This window comes from Mycetomoellerius zeteki, unplaced genomic scaffold, assembly GCF_001594055.1.
Source record: "Mycetomoellerius zeteki isolate Tzet28-1 unplaced genomic scaffold, Tzet1.0 scaffold367, whole genome shotgun sequence".
NCBI classification, from domain to species: Eukaryota; Metazoa; Arthropoda; class Insecta; order Hymenoptera; family Formicidae; genus Mycetomoellerius; species Mycetomoellerius zeteki.
The window spans coordinates 122,170-142,807 of NW_017257357.1; the positions used below are offsets into that span (position 1 = coordinate 122,170).

The 20,638-nt window shown below is 34.4% G+C and overlaps 1 protein-coding gene across 5 annotated transcripts in view; it reads right to left on the minus strand.

Annotated features, from left to right (window-relative positions):
* LOC108725907 (box A-binding factor) overlaps window positions 1–20,638 on the minus strand; it is a 63,854-nt gene that overhangs the window by 9,987 nt on the left and 33,229 nt on the right. For 4 of the 5 annotated variants that reach the window (XM_018453203.1, XM_018453204.1, XM_018453207.1 and 1 more), the window contains 4 exons: window positions 16,577–16,991; window positions 15,132–16,139; window positions 2,407–2,543; window positions 1,825–2,145 (listed from right to left, as the gene is read on the minus strand). In XM_018453203.1, the coding sequence (XP_018308705.1) occupies window positions 1,825–2,145; window positions 2,407–2,543; window positions 15,132–16,139; window positions 16,577–16,991 (1,881 nt within the window). The remainder of the gene's footprint in view (window positions 1–1,824; window positions 2,146–2,406; window positions 2,544–15,131; window positions 16,140–16,576; window positions 16,992–20,638) is intronic. The other variant, XM_018453206.1, reaches the window with a different exon arrangement.

Sequence of the window (20,638 nt, forward strand, 5' to 3'; positions counted from 1 at the left end):
ACCGTGAACGAATTAGTCACAACTATGCGATTATCCGTGTCACCCAAGCCGATTTCGCCTCCATACTGAATTTTCCACGTCTACCGAAGCATCGAATCCTTTTCTCAGTTATTTATGACTACTGTAATACGATCAGAGTGCGACAGCTTAAATTACCGCTAATTCATCATTCGCGGAGAAGCAATACTTGGCTGCCCGGAATCGTACAAATTATTTAAAAATCCTATAGAATGGATTTCGGTTAAAAAACAACATCGTCATAAATCTACAATCGACGGAAAAATAATTCCTCAACTACGGGTGAGAAAATAATAATATAAAAATAGTATTTTCCTTTTTTTCTCTTATCTTTTTAATCGATCATGTAGCTTTTGGAAAGAGCGAATTTGACGTATTATATCAAACATGGAATTCGAGATGAGTCCGAAGGAGCATGTATGTCTATACACGCAACACGCCCACCGATCACGATTGACGATATCCATGTCGCTGCACGTCGATGCAACGCGGGATGCCACCTCATGTCGTTTAGCGCCGGCGCTCATTTATTCCTATATAGCATCGCAGATGCGCGCGACGAAAAATCGTAGCATCAAAGGACACCGCCCACTTCAGAAACGCACGATAGGCGCGCCGACGCATACGACCAGAGGAGTCTCTGGTTCCTCAAGGATCTCCTCGAATGAGGGTTGCTTACAGATCAGTCACTTCCAACTGCCTGTACCCATGTTACCCTGCACTTTGCGGTTTCATATTTCGAACTGCTATATGAGTTTAGAAATTAGTTGAAAAAAAAATATCGAATTGGAAAAATAAAGAAGAAAAACTTTAATTAATGAAGCTTCAGTCCCCACAAAGCATCTATCGTGTTATCCATAATCAGAGAATACATGCTATTTACGTCCAAAAACGCATATAAATAAATTTTGCAAGCAATGATCGATAAATATTAGCAAACACACACATTTTCAAAAGTATCAATATCAAAAGTATCATTAAATTGCCAACAAAGTATCTTCAGTCTAAAAAAAAATTTAAATTTTTCTAAGAATAGCTTTATAAACTAAATTAATATCCTACGAGATAGAAAATAAAGGTTCCAATACATCATCAAAGCGCTGGAGCTGCACGTGAATGACGTGAATAAATTACAAAATACTGAAGTCGTGATAATTAATAAGTTACGAAGAATGTTTCTCATTAAATTCCACAAATCAAGTAAAATGGCCAACACACGTTCACGTTATCGAACGATATTCGTTGATTTTTGCCGGATTTTATTGCCGGAGACACGAACCCTGCGATTTGACAATCTAAATCGTGAGAATATACGGCGATCACTACAAATATTGATACGACGAATTTCAGAAGCTGACAAATTATAAATGAATTTATTATCAGATATATTTAATAAGGATTTTTCATGATTTCTTTCAGCATTAAAATGAAAAGAATGAAATTATCAACTTGTATAGTAATATACGATGACATTTTTTAAATTCGCATAATATGTTGAGCAATTCTTATTAACTCTTTTAATGCTGAATCTTGAACAATTGTATATATAATTACCTCTTTAATTATATTTGCAAAAAAGTCAACTTTTTACTTTTAAAATGATAATAAATGGAACAATTTTTTTCATAAACATGCATTTTTATTGAGAAGAAAGAGCCTTAATAATTTTCATGTACTTATTTCTATTTCTAAGGATTAAGCATTAAAGAGTTCTTTTATAATTTAACTCTAATTTTTAATTATATTTAATTCCATTCAATAATAAAAATAGCATTATTCTACGTTGATTGATGGAAAAATACTTACTTGCAGTCAAACTTGCGGCGGCACTGATTTGCGTCGGTGCTGTTGCTGGATTAACAGTCTGCCGTCTCGACGGTGTGCCATATTGTGTCGTTAAAGCGTCAGTTGTAGGTGATGCATACGTCCAAGAAGCTGCTTCGGCGGAGACAGCGGCGTTCCCAGTGGTATTCTGTTGAGAGGACGAATACGGTGGACTGTAACCACGGAAACTCGACCGAGCACCGAAAGGTGTTTGCGAAAACGCCGGTAGAGATTGATGGGATACAGTACCCGAAGATTTGCTGCCGTAATCTTCAGGTATGGACAGTCCGCTCAGACCTGTAACTGTCAACGAAGATATATTATGAAAAAGAACTTACGAACAACAATTTCATCCTTTTAGGAATTCACAGTTTTTTCGCTAATTGAAAGATCATGTTTAAGAAACTTTCTAAAAGCTTCTTGAGTCACGATTATTCACTGACATTATTATTCACGAATATTACAAACGTCATCCATCTTATACGCGCGCGTCAGAAATTTATCTAGACGAACCGACGCGACGTAAGCATTACCTGATCAATTATTTTCATGACTAATACCTACCCTGAGCGTTCCAAAGTTGAGGCGACGACGTTAGCTCAGTGGGGCTGCTCGTCATGTAAGGAAGGGTATAGGTCCCTCCGGTTCCAGCCACAGTACCCATCGCACCCACGCCACTCATCGGTCGATACAACGAGGAACTATAACAGCAAAACTTACATATATATTATAATAGAACACAGAAAATGATGCACATTATTTGGTTAGTCTAAAATATTGTTTCTCTAGCACAATATCAATAGAGTAATATAAATCGTTTATTCAGTTTGTTTAGAAACGAAAATGGAAACATATATGAACTGATTTTAGTGGTACACTTATAACACTATTATTTCACCTGAAAAGGCTTATCGTAAAATCTTGTAAATTTTCATGCCCAATACATCTTATATACGATATCAGAGTAGCAAAAAAATTAATAATAAGGTAAATGTCCCAGTAGCCGGACGTTTAAGCGTTAGGTTCTCATAAATAATACAATTTATAATATCAAAAAGATTTTTAATATAAATATTTGTATTCATTTGAAAACTCAAGACTCCTTTAAGCAAGGAAAAATTATTTGAACCCACTTATAACAATTATTAATTAAAATATTTAAATAAATAATAGAATGCGTCAATGTAAGTACCAGTGGCCGGAATTGAGACGTAATTGTCCCAGTGTCCGACCACAATTGGAAAATTAATATGCTGACAGAAAATAATAATATAAATAGATGTTTAATGACAAAAGACAACTAATTCAAATTGATCTTTAAGATAAAAAAAAAGCATTTGAGATTAATATTAATATAAATAAATAAAAGTTTTGTGTAACTGTCCGGACATAAGTACTGTCCGATCCCAGTGACTGGACATGTACTTATGTCCGGACATAACTTATGTCCATTTACATAACACTTTATTTATTTAAGTTAATATTAGTCTCAAATACACTTTTTAAAACGTAATATTATAATTTAATTGTAATCTTTAAATGCAATTAAATTATAATACTGTAATAAAAAAAGCATTTGAGATTAATAATAATAAATTTTGTGTAAGTGTCCGGATATAGGTACATGTCCGGACACTGGGACGTATACCTTAATTAGAATTGTAACAAAACTGCATCTTTCTCTTCGGCATCGCTGTTTCTCTCGCACCGCGATGTTTATGTTAAATTCAGGTAATGATATTTAAAGATAATCGAGTTGTTTTTGAAATTTAAGAGAGAAACTGAATATATATATAATTATTAATCCTTTCGCTGCAGGAAATTTCTGTGCAAAAGGCGCACTGCAGGTGGTAGACACTCAGCGGTGACCGACACTGTTGATGGCCACAGCGACTTCTTGAAAATATTTTTTTAGAGAACATAGGAGTTGAAACACTGAATTGTTTTACTCTTTACTATTTTAACAAAGAAAATATTTTGATCGATTCTTATTTTTTATACAAGTTTGTAATATAAACATTAAACATAAAAAATATGTAGCATGAATGTTTTGTTGCTAAACAGTCGTTGACAAAATAAATGTTGAAAGCTTATAGCCTATCCATAGCAAGTGACGTTAGTCTAATGTCTACAGGCACATAAAATAACCAAACTTAATTAGGTGTCTATAGTTAATACTAACAAAAAGGTTAAATAAAAAAACAGTGTGAATCGCGATTCGTGTGCTTCGTATTTCACTCATAGATTACGTTTCGCGAATAATACGCCCCTACCCATGGGATATGTGGATCACGAGGCGGAGTGTACCTCGTGAATCGATCGTTCGGATCAATCGTTCGACCCTAGAGAATTATTTTTATTTTTATTACAGATCATATCACATATATACGTAACGTTAGATTGCGTACACTTATAAATCAATCACAAACTTATAATCTATTAACATTTTTTAAACTTTGGGCTAATATTGAAAATAGAGAAACTCTAGATAAAAAAAGTGTAAGATAAAAAATAAATAATTGACACGAAGAGTATTTACTGTAATATAATTACTATACGCTTATATATATATATTTTTTTTATATATATAATAAGAAAAAACCTAAAGATTTTCCTACTTGTGCAACTAATTTATGTAAACATATCTTTGTAACCGATAACAGTACTATCGTATTATTATCACACATAATAAGTACATACATTGGAAAAATTCACTGTTCCATGTCGGAAACAGCGGAAAGTAACCGTCGCGGGAGAGCGGAAACCGTGGTTTGAGTCATATAATGCGGGCGCGTGCCCGAACCGAAGAACGGAAGAACACCCTTTCGACCTCCCTCGCGTCTCCTACTTGTACGGATGACCCTCATCATATGAAAGTCCCGAACGACATGGCTACTCCATTACCATTGCCATTACCATTACGAGTTGTTTATACCTGGTTTCGGCTCGACGGCCACTTGAGGAGCACAGCAGGATTCTACCTGAACCTGAACAGAATAATATAACGAGCTTCCAGGCATACGGCACGACGAGAGCGAATTATGTGTCTCCACTTAAACGCATTTTTCAAAGTAACACCTATCATCGGCGGGGAATGTCGATGAATCCTCTGGAGGAAATTTTCCGAGATCTTTTCGAAAATTTCAATCGTTACGGTAGTCAAGGATGATATTTGCACGACGTGTACGAATAGAAAACAATCGGTGATATTTATTTGTGATTTCATGAAAATTATAACAATTATATTTAAACATTGAGAAACGTTCTTCATTTACATTTCCTACAAAACATAATTTAAAAAATTATTTTTATCTACTTTGCCTTTTAATTATGTAGCATGCAATTACATATTTGGAATACAATTATTCATAATCGTTATTGATTTAAATTAATTTAAATTAATCTATTTGAACTGTATAATGGTAAACCCCTCGATAGATTCTTTTTTTCTCTAACAATAAATCTTTTCTGGCAGAGAGAATCTTTTATTACGTATAATTATGTGCAAAAAGTCCTGTGCCATCGTCGATGCGCTCTGCATGCCACGCGCGCATCGCGCACGTGCATTTTATCTCCGAGCGTATTAACGTGTCCCAAACAAGGTAAAGAAGCGACCGGCGTAAAACAAACGAAAGCATCGCTGTACGCTCGCAGTGATGTCAATACGGATGCGGCCTTGAACAGTCGCGCGGTGGCCCGGGCACGTTTCTGCGTACCGGTACGTGTCCGGAGATACCTTTGCGATCGCTCTCGCGATGTCGACGATTACCGAGGTACTTCTCACGTGGTAGCCTCCAAACTCATCGCCGATCGACAAAGAAAGATAGAAACAACGATAAGCGCGTGCAATTTCGTCAAAAATTAAACGTGAAACGAGGTTTGTGATATGTCAAATGTTAGAATATATATAGAGATATAGAGGACAAAGATATATAATATGCAAAATATTTAAAACATGACACATATTGATAAGATTTAATACTACAGACCGAATGTATTTTATATGTAATAATATACCAACGACATGCACATAAAGACTTAAATTGTAAAAAGAAAATTTTAGAGAAATACAAACTTTATTTAGACATTAGCGATATGTCTCTAGCAACGTTCTTGTATGATAGAATTTATTAATTAATTTAATTAATTTAATTGTTAATGTTAATTTAAATTTTTCTATAACTCGATGTTCTATGTTATACATGCATACTGTATAACATGCATATTATTCGCACGTGAATGCTAGACGAAAACTGCGACTCGCGTGCAAAAATGCATATTCAGCATTACTCTTGATTGCCAGTAGAATTGTGACGAATATGAAATTTGCAGGCTAACAGTGAACTCGACACCCGATGTGGCCCGACCTTTCAGGAAATCTGCTTAGACGATTTATATTTACGTAACGTTATGGTAGGTTATGACACGAAACAACATTGATATCAACGACGATCGAAATGAAAATATTTTCAACGATGCAAAAGAAGACAGATACATTTCTGAATAAATTGCAAAATGAAGGAAGGAGGGTAAAAAATAATTTGTAAAAATAGAATTTAAATTTTTTTCAATCGGCACACAACAAATTTTTTTCTAAGTATTCCGTAAAAAAGTAATAAAATTTTCAATTTTCAAATTAATTGTATCGAAGAAAAAAAAATTCTTATGTCGAAAAATAAAATTTATCCTTATTTGCATTTTCGATCGCAAGTAAGAGTTACACTCGCGTGCATTTTACATCGGTAATGTAAATACCGGTGAATGAGAGTCGCCTAACGGTTTCGATTGTCTTAGGATATGTCGTACGTCTGACACGAGCTCAGCGGGCACGAGGATGCGTCTTAAGTGCATCGGTTAAGTGCGATGGAACGTCCGATGCAATACGAGTGCATCAGGAGCGAGACCGTTCTCCGTGAAACTGGTTGCTCGTATCCTGGATGGTTGTGTACCAGGTGCAATCGGGTACTTTGTAAACCACTAATACGAGAGGAAATGGTATTAAATGGGCACGCGCTGCATGCAATTGCACACCCGGTGCAACGATGCGCACGATCCGTCTCGCTAATGCGTTTCGCAATGTAAACGACCGATGGTGGCGAGGCGGAAGGAACCTTCCTTCGACAAACCGTGAAAGGTTGCAGAAATAGCGAAAAAATACACAATGCGTCCCATGTTCAACAAATATTGATAAAAATCCTAAATAAATAAAATTACAATTCTGAACTCTCTGAAAAATATAACGTTTATGGAAGATTAGAAAAAAATTAAAGTATTTATAGTAAAAATTTTTATTTTTTTATATATATATACTGTAATTATTCAGAGCATCAGTTAATGTAATATTAAATATAAATATTCTAATCATTATAAAAGAAAAATACACAAAGAATGCACAGAAATACACAAATAAATTTCTATTTGTTCATCCTATGAACAAATGGAGAAAGAATATTTCTTGTGACCTATAGTTTGCTCTTGACAAACACGAATGTTCAATGACGTAACATCATACTAACAGGAATCGAGGGTGATTTTATGATCAGCGCGCGGATGTATGTGTGCGCGCATATTCTGTGCGTAACGGTTGCACGAGAAGCTCAATAGCAGATCTCGGGTTTCTTCTAAGAACTCCCGTCGCACTTTTAATTATTACCGCCACGCATCGCCTGTAGTAATCTCGATCTCGAATTCTTCCTCCTACAACTCTTTCTTCAAGTAATAATAATCGACGCGGTTATTTAGATAATCCATAACGTCAATGAAACCGGTCAGATAAGAAATTCTAATATTAACAACATATAACAAATGCGAATTATGACATAATTTGATAACATGTTTACTGATGCGAATGTATAGAAATTATTCAACATTAAAGTGGATGATAATAGAAGTTTTCGTGAATTAATTTCAATTTTTTTCATTGTTTTTTATTTAATGTTCAATGGAGAATTCCAGATTAGCTTGTCGGAATTACAACGTGTGTGCGTGACAAATTTATTTAATAAACAAAAGATAATCGACATAATACGCATACTATTTGCCACCGGAGAAAGACGAGGGTTCCGCACGGTTGGTGAGGAGTGCGAATTTCGCGAAATCCAATATAGCGAGTTTAATGTCAACGGGGTTATAGCCCTGCTGCCGTAGGACTATCTGAACCCACCGAGCTGATAAGACGCTTCTCACGATGGCTCGCGGAAGAAGGCGGGGTAAACGTAAAGATGAGAATGATAAGCTTACTGATCAAGTACATATTTATATATGCGTTACTCAAAGATAAAAAAATGCATTTGTATTTACATTGAATGGATATCAATGCAGAAATCGATAGCAAGCTCTAGAATTTTTTCGACAGTATATGAAATTAGATTTCAAAATAACTGAATACGTGATTAAAGAATATATATTCTTACATCATGGCTGAATAGTATCAATACAAAATTTTTTTATAATTTTTCACCATTCTGAAATCATAATGTAATAGTTTTAAAATAAAATTTTGTCCGCTTGAATGAAATCATGTTGTTAATTCCCCCTCCCCCCCCTCTCTCTCTCTCTCTCTCTAAAACTTAATATTAAAAATCACTAAAGTCTCAATATCAAGTTAATTCTCTTATTTTTCTTTTCTAGATGTACAATAATAGGCTTCTAGGAAATTATGATTATAGAAAATATTATAATTTTAATATAGCGAAAAGTCTGTGCTATTTCAAGAATCATGTAACACGGTAGATATCTTGTATGACGAAAGATAAGAAGGGCACCATTTCTTATTTGCTTAGCCGCATTGAGATTGTTTAAGATATCATCGCTGATCTTTTTATACGGTCAGGGTTGACAGAGCGCAAGATCAAATCGTGTTAGTATACGAGTTTAATGTTTACAGATGCGATACAAATGCGAATAGAGAACTGCATTTTTTAAAAGTACGCGCGCGCAAACCAATGTAAAAGACTTACATATATTAGATATACATTAAGATTATTTCTTTAAACGGCACATCTCTATCTGGTTGCGATTTAAATAATATATATTATCGGATAAATTAATAATTATGAAGTACAGTAAGTAAAAGACTGAATATAAATATCGGTGAATCAAGAGAATATAACATTTAAGATTAAGATTTAGATATTCAAGTGCCAGTATATTAAATGTCAATTAATATCGGTATTATATAAAAGACTACAATATCTTGTTCACGCTGTATTTATTTGGCTGCATTGATTATCGCTATTTATTTTATTTTTATTTGGCAAGATAAAGCCTGGGTTTTAAAAAAAAAATGCATTTAATCGATGGATCCAAAAAAAAGAGAATATGTAGGTATAATCAAAGCGGTTAACTGATTACGTATCGATACATTCACGATTATAGACAAAATAAATAACATATTGCAATAAAAAAAATATAATTCAATAATTAAAAATTATTAAAATGGCTTTTTAAATAATAACTTTTTTTATAATAATCAAACTTATAGTAATCAAACATCAAAGTGATTGAATGGCAGTGTTATAAATTCAACTATACGAATTATCCAATATAATAGTTCATTATTAAAATTATGCAAATAGTCTGGATTTTAATATTTCAAAATTGAAATTCGTTAATTTTAAGAGAGAAAGAGAGAGAGAATTGTTAGATAAAAAAAATGTTACATTATATATCTCTACATGATATACACGTGTATATCTCTACATGTAATATCATATTATAACTTTTAATATTAAAGATTAATTAGATTAACTATAAGTAAATAAAAAATATATACCTAACAAGAGGTTAAAAAATATATATGTATATTGCTAATAAGATTAATAAATAAATAATTTTGTCACACGTTATCAATTTATCAGAACAATTCCAAAAGTTTGTATCGACTTTTGCATTGGTCCGTTCTACGCAAGTACGCACACACACACACACACACACATATATAAAATTGCAATACATATATATTCATTATTTGCAATTATTTTCTTAATACATAGCAATATATTTGTATAATTTTATTATTGATTCTTTCATATATTATAATTCACATAACTTCTACATAATCTTCAAATTTTATCAAAATCCTGCGTAACATATACAATTTTTATCAAAATATAATTAATTACACATTATGATAAAAATAAACAACACACACAAAGCATCATTCCAGAAAATATAAAAAATATCAATCATGAGACGAATCAACAAATGACCAAAGCACACCATTCATAAAATAAGTTTTTCATTAGAAAAAGACTCACTGCATCTTAGCGGGCGTACTGATAAGTTTCGATATCTTCTCCTCTTCCTCCGCTTATGTTCGTTTTCGTTTTGTCAGAAGTAAAGAAGGCAAAGAAAAAAACTGTCAGAAAAAAAAGAAAGGAACCAGAGAACGTCCCGTATCTGTCACCGGGCAGACAAGAACTGAGCGGAATATAATCTAACAGAGTGCACGAAACGTCGAGCCGAATGGAGTTGGAGGACCTCGAAGGTGGTCAGGATTTCCCCTTCTGCAATCCCTTCCCCACTCGAAGAGACCCTCCTGTGATGACGGACAATTATCCCCACTTGTTATTTTCTACATATTTTCCCCTCCTCCAGATATCACCGGCGCGATCACATTTCGCAGTGTACCCCAACTTTGCCTTCTCTGACTGAGTCTGTCACGAGAGATCCCCACCATCGTTATCGACCACTCAAGACGCCCCACTGTTTGACGTTCTCCGACGCCTCATGGAGAATACTTACTTTCGTCCTGTCTCGAGACTGCCGTTTGCGGCATAGACCAAGCGACGCAACATTTTTTTTCATCTAACAGTTTTCTCTCTCTCTCTCTCTCTCTCTCTCTCTCTCTCTCAAAATTAACGAATTTCAGTATTGAAATATTAAGATCCGCACTATTTGCATAATTTCGATTTGAATAATATATTATATTGGACAATTCATAATTGGATTTATAGCGTTGCCATTCAATCACTCAAGTTTTTGTTACTTTTTTTTTAAATCACTAAAAACTAGTTATTATTGTCCAAAATGAATCACTATAACTATCTGTTTTTCTTGAGCTGACATAAGATTTAAGAAACATAAGCGTTCTATTCGTATTTTTGTTCTCTCATCTGATAACAATGAATTGCTACCCGCTCACCGTTGATAACTAGGTATTAGTCCATAGGTACTCGTTCCTGTTAAATTTGTCGTTTTTGAGTTTCAGGTAGATGTGAAACTAAAAGATAATATAACTTTTGATGACTACAAATATTTTTTGCACATTTAAAGAATAGGTTTTGCTTTGCATTTTTTAAATTTTTATCTATTTTTCATTATATCTGATGAATGTGTTTATTTTTTTGCTTTATCAAGAACATCTAGATACATTGCTATGCTGTATGTTAAACCAAGCCTGTCCAATTTGAGCTCCAGAGCCAAAACGCAAAGCCATCAATGCAAAAAAATTCAATGTAGATAAGATTTTGGGGACTGTAAAGTTAATACGCATCTGAGTGACGCTTATCAACATTTTATAGTTCCTAAAATCTTACTCACATTGAATTATTTTGCGTCGATGGCTTTGCGTTTTGGCTCCGGAGCTCAAATTGGATAAGTCTGTGTTAGGCTATCCAAAGATAAACCAAAATAAGAGTACAAATGTTATTTTTTTATTTAAATGGCCTTAACTACTCTAAAAATTTTATAAAAAGTTTATTATTTTAATGCCTCAAAGATTATTTTTGTCACTTTTTTCATAAAAAAAAAACAGTCACTATTTCCTCTTTTTTGCTAATAACTGAATAACAACGCGCTAGGTATTTAGGATTTTAGAATAAATGTTATGATTAGACGAAGATAATTATTTTGAATGACAAATTAGTGCTTGTCAGAATACTACGTGTAAAGCGAAATCTCCTACGTGTCACTTCCGTCGGCAAGCTCACATCGAAAGACTACCGCTCGTGGTACAGAAAAACAAATGTTGAAATCGTCTTTAGGTGTAGAGACAGCTGCATATTGTACGCGCCTCGTGATACTTTTCGAGGATCAGTACAATATACATATATGTATATTTGTAAAATATATATAATTATTTTAAATAGAAAAATTGTAGTAGTTACATTATAAAATTGCGTAAAATATTAAATATTTATTGAAATTTTTAGTTTTATTATATTATAGTTTTTTTTACAAAACTATTAAGTATATGTTCTAAAAAATAAAGTTTTATGTAATATCATAATTCAAAAATTTATAAAAAATATATGTAAATGATATTACAATAAATACACCTAGAATTCAGAAAATAACAGAAAATAAAGACGATACGAGCTTGTTCTAGTACGAAGGATTTCGTTCTGTATGATTCGCAGAAGTGTGAATGTATTTATGAACTATAAGCTTTGTCAAATGATTCACAAACTTTGCGTCATCATCAATGATTACGATTTACATGTTTATAGATTTTTTTAATTACTAAAATCATACGTATGAAATAGTGTTAACCCTTGAACACCACACTATTTTCGCCACCTGATTTCACCACACATGGGTTACGGTAACCTTGGAGTCTTCTTTTGCTTTTATCCCGAGATCTAATGCATCAATTTTAACTTTTTTTTTTAATCGATACAACAGACAGTAAGGAAAAAGAATATATAGATAAGAATATCATAAAATTTCCGGTAACTAAGATATTTTGAAAAAAAAGAAGAAAGAAATTTTCAAAAATCATTGTTGTTTCAAACGGACTGGGTTACCGTAACCCAGTGTGGTGTTCAAGGGTTATAATTGAAGTGTGAGAAAGATAAAAAGATAGAAAGAGGAAATTTTAATTATTTTCTCATTATATTTTTTTATATTGATTAATTAACTCGTCATCATAATACAATTAATTCTCTATTTCATTTTAGATTTTAAGATTGCTGCTAGTATCATATACTTATAAGATATTTTAGACAATAACAAACAATTATGACAATCAAGATTAGTATTATCTGATGTCAGTCACTTCTTTTGATGATCTATTAATGACAAATAATTTTTATGTGCAGAATATAATTGAAACAAATTTACGTAATTATCAGATGATTGCATAACAGAACAATTTCTTTGCATTGGCGCAATCTCTCACGTCATCCAAAAAAAAGCAGCAAACAACAAAAAGAAATGGCGAAAAACGGATCGCGATCTGCACTCGACTTTTGCTATCAAATTTAAAAGGTCGTGACCCGTGCATGTGTACAGTGCGTGAATTAAGAAATACGAAATATTTCTTTTTTTCTTTTCTTCTCTCTCTCTCTCCCCTCTCTCTCTCTCTCTCTCTCTCTCTCTCTCTCTCTCTCTTTCTTTCTCTCATTTCTTCTCGATTACATTCGACATAAACGATAAAAGTAAGCGTGATTATCCGATTACTCTTTTTTTCATAGAATTGCGAGGTGTAACAATCAATGGGAATCTATCAATAAATTGCATTCATCAGTCAATAAAATCTTATCAGACGCAGATCCGGCATATCAGATAAGACCAGTATTGATGGATAAAATCACGGTTAAAATAAAATTGCAGTATTATATAACTGATGTATCGAGGAAAATTATTAATCGCATTCATTGCCGTTAATTAATAACATCCTCCTAAAAAATAATTTTTTCTTTTTTGTCAATTTTTATTGAACCGCGAATTCTTATTTGCCAAAGGTACGATTCTTCCTTCATATTGTACATTCCCATTTATTGTCACGTAATAAAGATAAATCCAACGGTTATTGTGCGCACAAATGCGCGCCGATCAAATGAATCAACATAGAACCATGGATATGACGCATGATGCCTTTGATGCGAGTCTTGCGATGCGAGCAATCTGTCTCGTTCCCTTCCCAGAATCAGAGGGTAGCAAACAATACGATCCAATGCGTGGATCATTTCGATCGGTGAATGAACCCTTATCATCAGCAAGCATCGAAGAGAAAAGCGCGAAGAGCAAGAGTCGTGCGAAATCCGAATGAAATTACCCCTCATTTGTTATTTAATTCAATTACCATTAATCTCACTTTTTATTATTATTATTATTATTTAAATGCCGGCATCTTATAGTTTTATCCTTGTATTAATTATTGTCATAAAAAGAAAGAAAAAATATTAAAATATAGACTAATTGCTAAAACTGAAACAACTAGTAGGCAATCAAAGACTGAGGAAAATCAAGAATATCGAGAGAGAGAGAGAGAGAGAGAGAGAGAGAGAGAAAGAGACATGATGAAAAGAGACGACTTTAGGATCTCTAGTACCTAAATTCATAGGCTCGTGCCCGAGATAAATCAACAAACACAGCAATGAGGGTGGGGACAATCTTCGCTTTCATATGGTTGTTAGCATAGGGTCAGGCAGTCTTCCGACGGTTGCGCTTTGTTTCGGGCTGTATATTAAGTATCGCCTACGCACACAAACCTGCGTGAAGCGGAATAGCTCTTAAAGCTTGCGAGTAAATATTTTTGCGCACAGGAAAGGACCGTACGTTTGCATGGATGCAACAGTCTGGGCATACGTCTTGGATAACGTTTGATCATACCGCACTTTCGATAAAAATTATGTTTTAACATAAATATTTTTATATCGTTGATATACACACCGAGCATTATAACAGCTAACTGGTTCAATTTATTAATGCTTAACTGATCCTTATTTCCTTATTAAAATAAATCACGATTTTAAGGCTTCCGGTATAAACCCAAGATTATTTTCGTTTTCCTGACTGTGAATCAAATATTATAATTTTAATTTTATTCTTGTTTTGTATACAAAGAATGACGCATGTATCGTATTACATTTTATATTTCACAGACGGTAACTGAATGAATTCTCGGTAAATGATGAACTTCGAGTGAACAATTTTCTATGCGAGATAATTAACCGCAGATCTCGAAAAAAAAATCACGTTGCAATGGTGTCAACGAACGATGTATATATAATATAATAATGTAATTTAACATTATATCGTGATTGATTTTTTAAACTAATCTTCTAACAATAAAGTGTCAATATAGCACATCTCTACGCCGTTTTGAAAGACACGTGAAAAATATTTCGCGTTCAGCACTAGTTTATTCACTGATTTATTCTATTTTCAACACTAAAACAATTTCACCCTTAAAAAACAAGAATTTTTTCTAAAGACGAGGGAAGAAATATAGCTTCGCCGCAATAACGGGAACTGAAGAGTTTTGAAGTGAATTCCGTTCTCATTAAACACATTCGTCCGTGTGGTGCAACGATATAATGATAACGATAACGATTACTAACCTGGAGAGCGGACCACTGGGCGAATGCGGCGCGGAGGGGCCTTGATCGTGTTGGTCCTGATGGTGATGAGGAGTACCAGCGGTGTGATGCGTGTAGATCGAGTCAATGTACAGCTGATCGGATACACGCTCGGCTTCCTGCAATCCGTGATTGGTTTGCACCGATGGCGGTGGTTGCATAGCCGTAAGGTGCGTAAAAGATTGCAATCTGCCCTGATCAGTGGGACTGTAACCGGTCTCCTGGGCTTGGCGATGTGGCGATGAGAGACCCTGATCATCGTGCGGACTATGGCTGGAGGTCGGAGAGCCACCGACGGTCCTCACCGATGGAGAACCACCGCCAGTCGGGGGAGCTCCGCCAGCGCGAATTTGATGTTGCAGATAAGGTTCTTCGGACAATACATCCTCCAGGTGGTGCGACGTATGATGATGATGATGATGATGATTGCTGCCACCATTACTAGACGTAGTATTTGACGAAGTGAGATTCGGGAAGAGTACACCTAAATAATCACCCCGTGCACCTCTCATGGCCGCGGTGATGCTGCTCACCCCTCGATCCACGTCCTCGTCAGTTTCTTGATGTTGCTGCGGATCCTCTAGATGACGGTGAGCGACGGCTGATAGAGCGGTATGCTGATGCACCTCGGATAAATGATGATGATGCTGCTGTTGTTGATGGTGATGGTGGTCCGTTGTGGTTGGTGAGAGTGTCTCGGTTCCGTAACGATGCATCGTGGAGTGAGGCATGTGACTGCCAGCACGGCGTCCCTCCGGCGCGATGGAGGCCTCCGTCGGGTGCCGGTTATCCCCTCCCTCGGGAACCGGGACCTCTCTCGCCCCAAGCTGAACATACTGTTGCGCCTGTTGGTGATGGTGTTGCGACGGCTGCTGCTGTTGACGATGATGGTGGTGTGCGTCATGCTGTTGATGATGATGTGGTTGGTGGGGCGACTGCGAAACCTGTTGCTGCGGCTGCTGCTCCTCCCTCATATCACCGCCCCCGAAACTTTGGGGGTTAAAAACGAATTGAAAAGACTTTTTTATCAACTAACATGCAAATATAAAAAATTCAATAACTTTGATTAATAATTTTCATCTATCGATGCACTTGAATGTATGTGATAATATCTTCTTATAGAGGTTCGATTAACGGTAATTTGTTAAATGATAATGTTATAATACTGAAAATACCTTTCTAAGCATTTTTAATATCGTTTCAATACCGTTAGGAATCGTAATAATAAAAATATCATTCCAGAATAAATTTGAAAAAATATAAGGGAAAGAAAATCAAACTTGACACAAACTGTAAACAGTTCTATCCGTTCCGAAACATAATTATAAAGGGGTACAAAACTCCGTAATTAAATGACATCGTTTTACTAGCATTTTACGTATAGAAAACATTTGTTTTGATCAGGATATTTGCCCCAACTCACTCACCTCTCATGAATAATGTGTGTAGGATGATAGTCGAGCTCGTGAAGGGTATAAGTAGTATTGGGATCCTCATTGGCATGATCGTCGGCAGCAGCGGCGACGGCGGCGACCGCAATAGCGACTGCTTCGGCACCGGTTGGTTCAACCATGGCGCCATTTTCCATTTCCGGCTGTCCCGCCTCCAGCACGCCCACACCGCTGTCCTCCTCTTCAGTCTCTTCAGTCGCCACAAATGCCAGCTGTTGCTGTTGTTGCTGCTGCTGCTGTTGCTCCTGCTGCTGGCCGACTTCGTGTCCGATGACGTCCTCGCTCTTTATCGCCGTCACCGCCACTGCTTTGTCCCCCTCCTCCTGTTTAACAATTGCCTCCCTGGTGGACTGCGACGCTGGTTCCGTGGCCCCGACATATCCGATCAAAACTATATAACCGTCAAACAAATTATTGGATATCTCATCCGATAGGTTACGAATATATTCATATAGAAAAATCCTAGCTAAGCACGTGTGTTTAAAGCCTGTATAATATACTTTCCAAGACTTAAATAATATCGAAACTATCGACAATGAGAATTTTGGTACTATTTTTTATCTTAAGTTTATATAAATTATATAGATAAATTATCATGAAAACAGGATATTAACATTTCACATTTAATTGTCACAAACTTGCAAGCATTCTATTAAGGATATCTCAAAATGTTATAAAGATTATATCATTGCCACGTTGTATTTTATTAAAAAAAAAAAGTATAAATTGTTTATTTTATAGTAAAAACAAGTACGATAACAAGTTGCATAATCATTTGACAAAGTTCCGAAACGTAGACTGATTTCCATATATGTTTGTATATATAGCATACAAACTTATATATTTCTTTATGTGTAAAAAAGACAAACGACAAATAAGTACATTTTAAAAAAATGTATTTGTTGGCATCGCATTATCTAATATTACGGATTCTTCTCCAAAAGAAATATATTTCTGTTCTCTTTTATTTCTCAGCGCATAATTATGATCCTACATGTGTAATTTATTATCATGGATCTTTTTTGTGAAAACAATAATATTGAGTAATGAAAAAAAAACTGAGAAAAACAATATATTTCGCTCAATATTTTTCTTAAAAGATCTATTTCTATCTCTCTCTCTCTATTAAATTAATGGAAAACTTTCTTGAATTAAAATTAAAATCCCGGTTATATGATACTTTCTAAATTCGTAAAATATTAATTATAAATTGATGTAACATGTAAAACAAAAAATCTTTAGTTTAACTGACCAGCTGAAATGAATGGATTATTTCGGTTGCATGTCCGTTCTACTTTATAACTTAGTAACCGCGATCGCATAACCACGCAATAAAAACCGCAGGAGTGTTGAAATTCGATTGAGATTCGACAGAGGCGTAGGGTACATCACGTGATGACACCGAGAAACTGTTGCTAGCCGGTGCGTTACAAAAATAACCACGTGCTCTTATCTACGCGTCGTTAGTAGTGGCACACGCACTCACGCACGGATGGACACTGCGTGCAAGTAAAAAGAAGCGAGAATGAGAGAGTGGTAAAGGAAGAAAGAGAAACGTGGCTAATAAGAGTAAAGAAATGAGGAGAATGATTTCCCAAGCTGTTCTCTCTCTTCATCTCTTGGAACGATAAAAATATTATTTTTAATCGGCGAGGGGTTCTCGTATCATGTTAGGACCAACCAGCACATATGTAGCAATTCTAATCTTGAATTTTATTTATTTACTTAAATCTTATAATGTGCCAATTCTCGGAACTTTCGGAAGTTCTTTATAAGCATCAAATAATTGAAACGAAATGCGGCATACTGCATGTACGCTCTTGCGCTCTTAATAGACCATTGTCTGACCTCGAACGATGTAATATGGGTCGATCGTGACGATTTGATGCGTAACTCGATTGTCCACGCGGCCGCTGAGTAATCGGTCGCATGAACGTGCGACGCACGAGGGAAAACCTCAGGAATGTCACGTGCGTTCCGTAAAATCGATCTGATCCTAGCTCGTGACTTTGTTCATCCGACAAAGTTCAGATATCATTACGCATCTATGACTGATATTTATATTTCCTATATTAAGAAAGAAAAAGTAAGAAAGTTCCGTTTAAAATTGCCCAAACTACATTATCGTGAATCAACAAGTATTCGGCGCAACATGGAAATTCTTACAACTTTGTTTTATCTGAGCCTTATTATTTTTTCGTCCGAAAAGTAATTAAAATTAAAAATAATTAGTAAATCGAACATATGAAGTTATCGTAATTTTATTCATCTGTATAACATCTATATTCACTTTTTCTGACATAGTTTTCATATTATGTGAAGTATGTATTAATAATTTATATATATAAATTAGTTTAAATATTAATATATAATCTGAAGAATTTTACATACACGTATACACGTTATCTTTATATGAATCTGAATGATAAAGTATCTTTCGCTCGAGGAATGCACGGATTCGATTTAGCGATCTTATTGAAGCTACCGTAATACCCTATATCATCCCTGAAAGGCAGTATATCGACCGTTTAACATTGAATCGACCTTATTGACATTACCTAATCGAATTGGAGAGGTCAGGCTCATTGGATTATCGCTGCCGCTCGGCGAATCCTATTAAAAAACATATTTTTGCACAAAAGGTCCAAGTACAGTTCGCTTTGACCAACCTCTGAAATAATGTAAATAAAATGTACGTTTGTACAAGGTAGTCTGACGCGTTGCCGATAATACTGCCTATCAAAGATTACTCTTTCAACATCAAAAAAATAACATGCGATTATGAGAATTGTATTTAATTAATTTTAAATTTTTTAATAAATTTTAAATTCAGTTTCACATTATTTCTTCATTTACACCTACGTATAATCACTTTAAAGAGACAAAATATTTTTTCTAAGAAAATAACCAAATTATTCCTTTAAGAAAAGTATCACAAAATTTTATTTTATTCAAATAATCTTATTTCATTCATATCAATTATAATTAATTAATTAATAATTGATTATTTTTTTACGCTTTAATGAATACGAATTTTATTTGACAAGAACATAAAATAAAATATATGCTGTAATGACGCAACAAAATAACAACGTAAGTATAAAAACTTTGTAAGAACTTGGAATAAAAGACTTTAAAAATCGATGGAAAGGAATTAGCCGCTTCTGTCGTATTATCTACGACGAGAAGATGCAGAACTGCAACCCCGATTAATCATTTAATGAAAAAAATATACATTTGTATGGACATTATATGATTGCAGCGAAGACCTTTTTCATCAAATGATCGATACGGACAACAAAAAAAATGCGCGCGATCAACTTTACGAGTATAAGTAAATAATATTATATTATTCGAATATCGTTTTCTTATATCAAATAAACATATTACCACTTCTAGTTTCATAATTAATATATTTTATTCTCTTTTTATCGTGCGTACATCTTTTTATAAGTTTTTCAATTTCCAGATATCATAAAACTAGAAAGATTCCATAGATTACTCTTTATATTAATATTTTATAAAATCCATTTATTTTTAATATTAATATCTATCTCACTTGTTTTGCATTTATTTGGAATAAATCTGTATTTTTCGAGTTATTGATTGCGAAAACGTAAAGTGCGCGCAAGTGTGCAGCTTTTGAAATTATTAATGGCATGAGAATAGATAATGGAGCGTTTATTATCCTTCAAGATATATGCGGGAATTAATGGAACCGTTTTCCTGAACGGTAGCGAGTTTCAGAATCATTGGATGAGCGGAAGAGGTTTTGTACACCGAGGCCAGAGGTTGCTCTTATCTTTCAGACCCCCACAAAAACAGTCTCTGTTATCCGCAATATGAACGAACATGGTACGTGTATATATATATATATATATATCGATGCGATTTATGACGAGATTTTCAAAGATTGAATAGCCTCTTTATCTCTATCTTTCGAGCCCTGATCTTTCTCTTTTTATTTTCCTTCTTCTTCACTCTCTATTTGACAAAACTCGTATAATTTATAATACGATAAATTTAAATAAATGATTT